This window comes from Beta vulgaris, chromosome 9 (assembly GCF_026745355.1).
Source record: "Beta vulgaris subsp. vulgaris cultivar EL10 chromosome 9, EL10.2, whole genome shotgun sequence".
Lineage (NCBI taxonomy): Eukaryota > Viridiplantae > Streptophyta > Magnoliopsida > Caryophyllales > Amaranthaceae > Beta > Beta vulgaris.
In genome coordinates this window covers 55,357,046-55,368,698 of record NC_079210.1, presented here as the reverse complement: position 1 = coordinate 55,368,698, position 11,653 = coordinate 55,357,046, and the positions used below count along the sequence as shown (strand labels likewise).

At 34.7% G+C, this 11,653-nt stretch overlaps 2 protein-coding genes and 1 non-coding gene across 3 annotated transcripts; all 3 read right to left on the bottom strand.

Moving 5' to 3' along the window:
- Window positions 1-2,223: 2,223 nt before the first annotated feature.
- On the bottom strand, window positions 2,224-5,473 carry LOC104904962 (hypothetical protein). The gene is made up of 2 exons (XM_010693396.4): window positions 4,564-5,473; window positions 2,224-3,457 (listed from the first exon to the last, which is right to left on the bottom strand). Exons 1-2 carry the CDS (start codon window positions 5,471-5,473, stop codon window positions 2,358-2,360), a joined length of 2,010 nt encoding a protein of 669 aa, XP_010691698.2. The 3' UTR covers window positions 2,224-2,357.
- A 2,289-nt stretch (window positions 5,474-7,762) lies between these two features.
- On the bottom strand, window positions 7,763-9,618 carry LOC104905082 (uncharacterized). Its single transcript, XM_019251535.3, has one exon. The coding sequence runs from the start codon at window positions 9,442-9,444 to the stop codon at window positions 8,425-8,427; it is 1,020 nt and encodes a 339-aa protein (XP_019107080.1). The 5' UTR covers window positions 9,445-9,618; the 3' UTR covers window positions 7,763-8,424.
- Window positions 9,619-11,263: 1,645 nt separating this feature from the next.
- LOC125493912 (small nucleolar RNA Z279/snoR105/snoR108) lies at window positions 11,264-11,368 on the bottom strand. Its single transcript, XR_007270237.1, has one exon. It is a non-coding gene; the product is annotated as a small nucleolar RNA Z279/snoR105/snoR108 (small nucleolar RNA).
- Window positions 11,369-11,653: the final 285 nt, after the last annotated feature.

Below are 11,653 nucleotides of genomic sequence, written 5' to 3'. Positions count from 1 at the left end.
ATTCGACGGTACTGTCTTTAGCCAATATGGACAGCGGAATGAAAAGAGGTCAAGAGACCGGTTTTTACACTCCAAGTCTCTTTAATGCACCCAACCATAGATTTAAATATTTGAATATTTATTTTTAAGAGTAGATGTAAGTAATATTTCACAATGCTTTTAAGCTTCGAATCTACAAGCGTTTAGGAAATGTGAAATTTTTCGAGGGTTGAATATTAGCTTAAATTTATAAATTTCTTTTTAGCTAAAAGGTCGTATACTCCTTTTAATTATAAGTTTTTGGGAAAATAAATCTTGAACTTACTATTGAACTAACTAATAAAAAATGTTGCAGTTTACTTCATAATTGAATAAGCGTCATTAATCTTCTTTTACTTTTTCAACAACTTTACCAAACACTCCTATTTCAAACAACTACTTTAAACGCTAATTGCTGATAACTACTAGCGGACAACTCGTCGCTAACCCAACACCTACAACTACAACAACTAATCACGACTAGAATCTCTAGTTTTGCGAAACATTTCCTTAATTTATATTCTTATTATCTCGAATGAAACTTTAGATTCTTATATCTCAATGGATTATGATTCATCACATGTATAAATCAAAATTTTATTTAAGGCATGTTCGGCAAAAGTAGTTGTTAACTGTCTGTTATTACCTTTTAGCTATTACTTATCAGAGTTTGGATGTGAAAATATCTTTTATGATAATTAGTGTTTGATAAAACTAGCTATAAGTTTTAAAAATAACAAAAATTAATATATTCAATATTCAAAAGTTACTGCAAAAGCTACATGTACCTCAAGATCTAATATTTACCGCTTTTTTAAAACACTAGTTTAAACACCAAAGGTTACTTCAAACACTACTTTACCAAATACAACTTTTCACCATTATTAAAGTTTTGACTTAGTTCAAACACTAAAAGCCACGTCAAAAACTATTGCCAAACACGCCTTTATTACTTCCTCCATGTTTTTAGTTTACAACATAAGTTTAGAATTTGGATGCACGTTATATTAGAAGATCCATGTGATAGAGGAGGAGCGGTATCAAGATATATGGAAAAGTGTCTATATGAGAACTTGAAAAGTATAGAGAAGGAGAGCTCATATTATAGAAAGGAAAAAACTTATTTTGCAACAACATTAATGGAGAACGGCTAATAGCTAAAATTCAGATATCCGGATGACATAAGTACTGGAATGGCGATTTGAATATAGAGTTCGAGTCGCCAAGCTGGAGAATACTTGTTCAAACTTCAGCCTCGCAGTTACTTTCAGTAGGAGATACTATGACTTGGTATCTGACACCTCATTTGAATGTTAACTTTTGACTCCTACTTTAGATAAGTTAATTAAATCAACATGATAACCAATTCCACAGGTTGTCATTGATGTTAATTCAGGTTGTTAGGGTGAGAATATTGGGAGTTTTGAGGGCGAGTCTTGAAGGCGAGTCTTGTGACGAGACTCAACAAGACTGAGCTATATTAATTTTGGGTAAAGCCTTGGAGAGAGTCTTGGGTTGAGTTTTGATATTCAAGACTTTTTCCCAGGACTCTTGCCGTGCAATGGATATTTTGTTGGCCAGTAAAAAAAATGACATGTGTCTTTTTCTTTGTGTAGTGAATTTGAAGAGAGTTTAAGGAATAAAGTATAAAATTGGAACGAGTTTGAAGTTGTAGAATTAAAAATGAGTGGAAAGCTGATGTGACACAATTTGAAATTTGAAGTTGAGTTTGAGGGATAAACTCATCCTTAGTCTATTGTGCTCGAAATTCAAATGTAGTTTCTGGGTCAAATATGAAGGGATTAAAATGATATCGTCATGTATTTGTGTAACAAATCTAGATGACATGAGCTCAATATGTTTTTTGGACTTTTAATCCATTTCCAAATATTTCATAATTTTAAACTTTAATAGCTTACTGAAGAATAGTCAAATTATATAGTAATCAGAAGCTTTCATTTACATAAGAAAACAAGCTTAGTATTGAATAAGCTTGTCATGATGTTGAAAGTGAAAAGGTTGAGGAGTAGAACTTAGATTAATTCATTGATACAGAAGAATTCTTTAATATTTACATATCTTTCATACTGCCGCTATACTTATTTTTTTAAAAAAAAGCATCAACCAATCTAGAAAGCTCTCACAAATCTTGAAGAAAAAAATTACAATCGTAATATTTTACATGTGAAATAGCTGTGCTTCAAATCCCATAATGTTCTTGTTTTGAGATGATACCATAATTTTCGAATATCTTGTGACAGTTTCTGAATTGCCAGACTTCCAAATTTTCATTCAAAAGAGGAAAAAAAATTGACAGCACATGGAGATTGATTGGGTGGTTAATTGGATGCTAGATCTATAACTCCAGACAAGACGTCCAAAGTTTCTACTGAAAGCTCGTAAGCATTGGCATACTTATTTGCTGTATGAGGATTCCGTATAGGTGCATATGAAGAAGTTAAATTTGCAACTGGCAGTAACTTGATTATATTTTCTGTGTAATTCTGTCTTACTACATCACCCAAACCAAGTATTGACTTCTCCATGATGCATGTACGATCAAAATCAAGGCCGCATTGTGTACAGCTGTACCTACATTCATTTGTTATCCACCTCGAACAAGCAGAGCAATGATAATCACTACGTGATCTCTTGAGTAACAGTGGGTGGGGAGGGTGCAGCGGGTGCAGCAAGTAGAGTGGCAACTGGCTGCACTGAGGGTGGACGAAGAAGTTACACTCATAGCATGTGTACATTCGATTATTGGCCTTCCCTTTTCTTGCACATTGTGCACAATTTATGTCTAGTCCACTTGGCCTGAGCTTGAGTTCAAGCTCATGCTGGGGGTGCAGGTGTGATGTTAACCTGGTTGGGTGCTGAGCACAAACCTCGTGAAACGTCTCATTACATGCATCACATTGATACCGAACACCATCCCCTATATTTTTGCAATGGTTGCACCTGAAAGGCTCCTGTTTGTACTCCGCCTTCAGCAAGTGATTGGGATGGGCGAAAGAATCATCAATGTCATGGAGGATCCCAAACTTGTCAATGTCTTCAGGGGGCATTTTGTGTAAGAGCCAGATGATTGGGCTTTCTGCACAAGTCTTGTGCAGATCAAAGTTGCATTGGGCACAGTGGTATCTCTCTGCGCGCCCCTTGCAACTACAAACATCACAGACAAATCGTGCATAGTCTATATCAGCATAACTTAGGGGATGGGAGTGGGTAAAGTGCTCGATGATCTTTGTTGTTGGGTTATCTTGAGCTGATTTTCTCTCCAATTCTCTTTCCCTTTCCCTCTCCTCCTCTAGTTCTTTGTCTTTCAGTTTTAGTAGGTGTCTTTCTCTCCCACCCGCCCACAACATATTTCCCCTTACTGTTATGCTTGAGGCCGTTGAACTGCTAAAGATGACAGAAGTATATATAGAGAAGGTAACTCAAGTGAAGAATGGGTATATGTGTAATGTGGCTATTAAGCAGTCTGCTTATTCCCTCTTTGTTCTGATGATTTTTCCACTTTTTTTTTCTTCTAATAATTGGATATAGTTTGCCAACTTTGACCAATTCAATAAAACTTTTGGAAGTCATAGTTTACACTACACGACTCCGACATAGTTATACTCCATATATATATAATCTTCTTATTGTTTAATGGTAAGGAGAAGGACTCTGTCTACATCTCAAGCCTCACAGTTTTTTGGTCTGATTTGTTTTCTTTTATTTTTCTTTTTATGAGCAATGTCGTGTGTGTTTTAATGTAGATATGTTCCCAAATGTATTGCATAAAATATCTTTAATAAAAAGATAATATGATCTTTGGTGATGAGACTTAGGTTGCAACCTGATGGTTTATGTTGAGTTTGCATCCATAATAAAACCATCTCAAATTCAAATGTCTAAGATTTAGAGTGTAGTGAATTACTATGTGGATGATCATCATGTATTGATGCAATGATGTTTTCTGTTTATTTGTGAAGTGAATTATGATTGTGGGAAGAAATGAATTAGGCCTTGTTTAGTTGACAAAACACAATTTTACACTTCCTAAAAATTTCAAATACATGGAAAAAATAATTTCCTAGGAAGTATGACTTCCTATATACAACCAAACAAGGCCTTAGTATGTAGATTGTCGTGTACAGAAGAATAATCATTGTAATTAGAAGCTTTCATTTGGGCAAAAAAAATACAAGTATTGAAGCTTGTCATGTTATTGTATTAAAGTTGAGTAGAACTAAGTCCAACTTGTTGATACAGAAGCATTCTTTAATATACAATTATACACATATCTTTCATATTGTGTGATACTGATTTACAAAACCATTAACCAATCCAGAAAGCTCTCACAAATAGTCTTGAAGAAATTACAATCATTATTATGTAACAGTTTCTGAATTTCCAGACTTCATATTGTCATTCGAACATTTCCTTTAACGGGGAAGGAATAGCAAGAACATGGAGATCAATTGGATCATGAATCTATATTTTCCGATATGATCTGAAGAATATTTGCTGGAAGCAGGTAGATATTACTATCATTACTTGATATAGGAGGATCTCGTATAGGTGCATATGAAGTTAAATTTGCTACTGGAAGTACCTTGATCATATTCTCTGTGTAACTCTGTCTTACTTCATCACCCAGACCAAGTATTGACTTCTCCATGATGCAAGTACGATCAAAATCAAGTCCACATCGTGTGCAACTGTACTTAGATTGATTTGTCATCCAATTTGAACAAGCAGAGCAACGATAATCACTGCATGATCTCTTAAGAATTAGTGGATGTGGAGGGTGTAGCGGGTGAAGCAAGTAGAGTGGCAACTGGCTGCACTGAGGGTGCATATAGAAGTCACACTCTTTGCACATATACATTCGATTGTTCTTGGCCTTCCCTTTGCTTCCACATAGTTCACAACTTTTTCCCTGTGGCCTGAGCTTGAGTTCAAGTTCGTGCTGGGGGTGCAGGTATGATGATAACCTGGTTGGGTGCTGAGCACAAACCTGGTGGAACATTAAATCACATGCATCACAATAATACCTTAGACCATCCCCTACATTTTTGCAATGGTTGCATCTGAAAGGCCGCTGTTTGTACTCTGCAATCACCAAGTGATGGGGATGGGCAAAAGTATCAACGATGTCATGGAGGATCCCAAACTTCTCAATCTCTTCAGGGGGCATCTGGTGTAAGAGCCAGATGATGGGGCTCTGCGCGCAAATCTTGTGCAGATCGAAGTTGCATTGGGCACAATGGTATCTCTTTCCACGCCCCTTGCAGTTACAAACATTACACACAAACTGTTTATAGTCTAAGACAAGATAAATCAGAGGATGGTGGTGTGAAAAGTGCTTAATGATCTCTGTTGTTGGGCTATCTTGAGTTATATTTTCCTCCAATTCTCTTTCCCTTTCTCTTTCCTCCTCTAATTCTTTGTCTCTCAGTTTCATTAGATGTCTTTCTCCCCCGCCCACGCACAACATGCCTCCCCTTTTGTTGTGTCCGGGATTGTCGAACTATTGAATATGACTGAAGTATATATAGAAAGGGATTGTGGAATAACTCAAGTGAAGAATAGGTATATGAGGCTAATAAGCAGTTGAAGTAGCTCTGCACATACCTTTTCTTTCCCTGGATTGTGTACATTGATTAGTTCTTGATGATATTTCCACTCTTTCATGCTTCTTTTTTAATAGTTAGATATACATATAGGATATAAACTCTGACCAAATCATCAAAACTTCTAAATATCATAAGAAAGAGATCATCACTTCATTCTGCACATTATTAACTTATGGATGACAGGTTTTTATGTTTTCTTCTTTTTTCAGGTTGTGGATTTAACTTGGTATGCTGACTTTTATGTTTAGGGAAAGCAAAGGAATCCCTGACTAGTTTGTCTAAAATTAGAATCAGCTGTCAACATTATCTGGATTCTGATTTGGTATTAAGGAACAAATAGAGGCAAAAGTACGTTTAAATAAATGTGAATCTGAATATGTAATTGCTTTTACAAAACTTATTTTATTTTCAAAATTATTGGTTTTTTTATTGACCCTATAATGGTACTGTCCAATAATGACCCTATCCAATAAATCCCTGTCTAATAACAACCCTTTAAATTTGATCCTAACCCTTTAACCATTGAGCTACCCTATTAAATAACCAGGTCTACTTATAACCGGTTTATAAGGTAAGATTTTTAAACATTTACCATTTTCGAACACTTGCAGCAAGTGACAAATATCTATAAATTGGGACTAACGTTTAAAAATCTTACCTTTTAGATCGATTATAAGTAAGTCATGACCTATAAAAATCAAAAGATGGTAAATTTGAGACTTGAGAATAATCCATAGTTGGGACTTGTAAAAGAAAATTGGTTACAGTTGAACCCCTCTTGTTAATTTTTCCTAATTTAAAATTAGGCAACATTTTAGAATATTACGAAGATAACTGCTCACCTTTTTTTTTTTGGAAAGGAGATAACTGCTCACCTTATGAATATAGTAATAAGTTTAATCTATTTTATTGACCAATTCAATCTATCTGGAAATCAGATTAATCTATTCAATAATTACATTATTTAATCAAGTTAGTGACTAGTTTAATTCATATAATGATTAGTTTTCCCCTCAAAAAAAATAAAAATATAATGATTAGTTTAATCTATTCGTTAAGATTGCCGAATATTTTTAATTGTCTGTTGTAGTTTGAAATTGAAAGAAAAACAAGTGAAGGAGGAGAGAAGAGACGACTAAAATATTGTGCGAGATGTTTAAGGATATTGTTGGGTTAGAGTGATGTACAATGAAATTGTTAAAAGAACTTAGATTTGAGTTTGTCTAATTTTATGTCTATGTTAATACTCACACCGTTTTCTTTTAATTATTACACTAACACTATTCACTCATGTCAATGCAAAACATTGAAAACATATATCTTTAAAAAGTACATATTAATAAAATACATGTCAAAGACGAATTTAACAAGACCGTGCGTGACTATACTTTATTCACGTACAAATCACAAACAATGGTCAAAGTGAAATATGTGAATTATACAAAATGTCAAACTGTAACAATTAAAAGAAAAAGGTTGTAGTAGTTTATGAAACAAAAAGAGGCAATGAGAATCAAGATCTTTGGTAAACAACGCCTAGATGGCCATAAATTGTTCAGTGGAGTCCTCTAAAGGTTCAGTCATATTCGGGTCTACTTTATTTTCGGGTTGGGGTCATATTTGGGTCTATTTTATTTTCCGGTCGGTCGGGTTATTCAGGTCATTATTTTCGGGTGGAAACCGGGTCTCGGGTCGGGTTAACGTGTACGAGTCTATTTTGCCGGCTATAGTGGTCGTGTTACCCAGGTTGGTTGCCAAGAGTCCTAGTGTACGTAACGGGACAAATTCAACTTTAGGGCAATGTTTATTCACTCCACGACTATTCAGATAAGTTGTTCCGATTAATCTACGAGTTTTAGTTAATACAGCAATATCAAAAGATGGAAAAATGTCTATATTATATGATAACTTGGCATCCAGACTAAAATCCTGGTATCCAGATGACATAAGTGGAAAGGCGACTTGCATATAGAGTTTGAGTAACCAAGCTGGAGAATACTTGTTCAAACTTCAGCCTGCCTGTTCCTTTCAGTACGAGATATATGACTTGGTATCTGACACCTCATATTTGAATGTTAACTTCTGACTCTTACTATAGATAAGTTAATAAAATCAACATGACAAGCAATTCCACAAGTTCTCATTGGTATTAGCATATGTGCTCAAATGTAGAATCTGGGTCAAATTTGAAGGGATTAGAGTGATATTGACATGTATTTGTGTAACACACACAGATGCCCTCAATGTGTTTTGGACTTTTAATCCATTTTCAACCATTTCATAATTTTAAACTATCATAGCTAGCTAGCTGAAGAATAGTCACCATAGTAATTAGAAGCTATGTATTAAAAAAAGAAAACATGAAAGAAACATAAAAAACAAGCTATGTATTGCTTGACTGCTTGTTATGTTATCGAAAGCGAAAAAGTTGAGGAGGAGAACTTAGACCAAGTCATTAATACAGAAGCATTCTTTAATATATATACATATCTTTCATATTGTGTAATACTGATTTTAAAAACCACTAATCAATCCAGAAAGCTCTAACAAATCTTGAAAAAAATAGAATCAGTATTTTACATCATAAGATAGAGGATGCAGCTATGTGCTTCCAATGATATTCCTTAATCCTTCGCATCTCATAATGTTCTTGTTTTGAGATGGTACCATGATTTTCGAATATCATGCAACAGTTTCTGAATTTTAAGACATTCAAACTTTTCTAACAAGGAATAGAATAGAAAGCACATGGAGATTAACCGGGTGGTTAATTGGATGCTTACTCTCTAGGTCTAAACAGGACCTCCATAACATCTAATGGATGATTGTGGGCATTGTAATAATCTATTGGTGAAGGGGGATCTCGTTTAGGTGCGTATGAAGAAGTTAAATTTGCCACTGGCAGCATCTTGATCATATTTTCTGTGTAATTGTGTCTTACTACATCACCTAGACCAAGTATTGACTTCTCCATGATGCAAGTAAGATCAAACTCAAGTGCACATCGTGTACAGCTATACTTACATTCATCAGTCTTCCATCTCGAACATGCAGAGCAACGATAATCACTGCGTGATCTCTTAAGCAACAGTGGATGGGGAGGGTGTAGCGGGTGAAGCAAGTAGAGTGGCAACTGGCTGCACTGAGGGTGCACGAAAAAGTTACACTCATAGCATGTGTACACTCTATTGTTGCTGGCCTTCCCTTTGTTTCCACATAGTTCACAATGTATTCCCTGTGCACTTGGCCTGAGCTTCAGTTCAAGCTCATGCTGGGGGTGCAGGTGTGATGCTAACCTGGTTGGGTGCTGAGCACAAACCTCGTGGAACGTCACATTACATGCATCACAGTGATACCTAAGACCATCCCCTACATTGTTGCAATGGTTGCAGCTGAAAGGATGATGTCTGTACTCCGCCTTCAGCAAGTGATTGGGATGAGCGAAAGAATCATCGATGTCATGGAGGATCCCAAACTTTTCTATGTCTTCAGGGGGCATCTTGTGTAAGAGCCAGACGATTGGGCTTTCCGCACAAGTCTTGTGCAGATCAAAGTCGCATTGGGCACAGTGGTATCTCTTTCCGCGCCCCTTGCAATTACAAACGTCACAGACAAATCGTGCATAGTCTGTATCAATACAAATCAGGGGATGGGTGTGTGTAAAGTGCTTAATGATCTTTGTTGTTGGGCGATCTTGAGTTGATTTTCCCTCCATTTTTATTTCCCTTTCTCTCTCTTCCTCCAATTCCTTGTCTTTCAGTTTCATTAGATGTCTTTCTCCCCCACCTATCCAAGACATATTTCCCCTTATTATTGTTATGTTTGGGATCCTTGAACTGCCAAAAATGACAAAAGTATAGAGAAGGTAACTCAAGTGAACAATGGGTATATGTGTAATATGTCTAATAGCAAGTAAAATAGCCACGCATATCCTTTTATATCCCTACATTGTCCAAGTTGAATTATTCTTGATGATGTTCCACTCTTTTTTTATAATTAGATATAGGATTTCAATTTTGACCCATTCAACAAATCTTTTAAAAATCATAGAAAAACATTAGTAGTGAGTTCAATCTGCAAGTTATTTACTTATTGATGAGTGATGACACACCGTGTTGTTTTTTCTTGATCATTGTTACATGGAACACAAACGTTCCAAAACGTGGTATGGATACAGGAACGCGGAACGCAACCTCTAGAGTAAACCAGATGGACTCCTAGGCCACGTACAACGTTCCCGGTAGCAATGTTCTTAATTCAGCAGCTTGTTGCATGTTGTTGTTGATTGATCATCACTTCTTCTTCATCTCTTTTGTTCCGCTCATTCAGTTTTCTTTTGTTGATTGGGTGATAGCAATAAAGTCGGTGTCTTTTTCATTGATTAAGGTATGAGCTTAAATACTAAGCTTCTTCTTTACTTTAATTCATGATAACCCAAATCAATTTTCCTGCTGATTCAAATAAATCTGTGGGATTATATTTTGATAATATTTGAAAATTTCTTAGTTTGCAATTATGCTCGGAAGTTGCAAATAATCTTGCAATATCTATTAGTGTGATAAGCAATGCACATCAATAATCACTTGATTGTTTGAATAAAAACTAGCGGTTGGCCCGCACGGCCCCCAAATTTATTTACAAAGAATACTAGTCTTACATGCACGCAATGCGTGCGAACGCGTGATAACAAATAAAGTAGAAAAAATAAAATTAATTGGATAGAATAACTATCTTTACATTTTATTTTCTCAAAAAACTAATATTGAGTTTAAATGTCCTACTTTCCCCCCATTTTTTCGTTCAAATGAAATAGTTAGTTATCCCCTTTTTTTGTTTTTTCTTTTTTTCCTTTTTTTATTTTTTGGTGTCCCCCATGTGTTGTCTTATATAATAGAGATTATACAATCTTTATTTTGAAATTTGAAATTTAAGTTAACTTGTAAGAATATAATCAACGTAATCAAGTGGTGTATTATTTAATTACAGCAGTTATAAAAATTTGTTAAGCTTTTTTTATAAAAGGAAATATAAGAGTGCTGAAAGTTAGGACATGCTATTATTAGCATTAGCTTAATGAGTATTAATATATACATGTGAATTTAATTTAAATAAAAATTACTCCCTCCGTCCCATAATATAAGTCCCCTTTTCTTTTAAAGTGTCCCAAAATATAAGTCTTGTTTCTATTTTCAATCAATAATTATACCCAAATTACCCTCATGAAAATAATTTAACAAAAAATTTCAGCTTCCAATGCACCATTATTAATGATAAAATAGAATCTCATAACCCATTAAACTCCTCTACACATTAAACTATGCAATATTAATGTTAGGTTTTTATTTTTTGTTAAAAAGAAAAAAACAATGTAGTTTCCCAATAAAAATGAATCTTTTTATTTAAATAAAACAAAATTCTAGTTTATCAAGACTTATATTATGAGACGGAGGGAATATTTCTTTTCTATAAACTAAATTATATAAAAATGCTTTTTCATGAAATATTCACAAAATATTAGAGCTCAGATAAAACCCTTAATTAAAAAAAGAAAAACTGTTTTAAATATTTTTAAAAAATTGATCTTTCAAAAGTTAAAAGAGTAATTGCTCTTAAAAATAGGGATCAGATGGTAAAAATTTGGATGCCCAATTGTCGTAACCAGGCTGGGGCGGGCATCCATATCGCATTTCAAAATTGCGATTAATGACCACTCCTCATATCCCATTAACTGCCTGAAGGATCATACTTTTGGATACGCTGGGCTTCACGTTATAATCCAGCTTACCAGTTGATATCGTGTATCATCAAGCGATGTGGGAGAAACGGTTAATAAGTCTTCGCTTTGCTTGGCTCTTTCAGTCTTCTTAACTTGTTATTTATATATCCTCTACCTATTTCTACTTCACTTTTTAAGGATAAGCATCCAGCTAATATTCAAGATACATATTGTAAATTATATTCTGATTAGTTGATATATTCGTTAGTTGTTAAGATTAGTCAGAGACTTA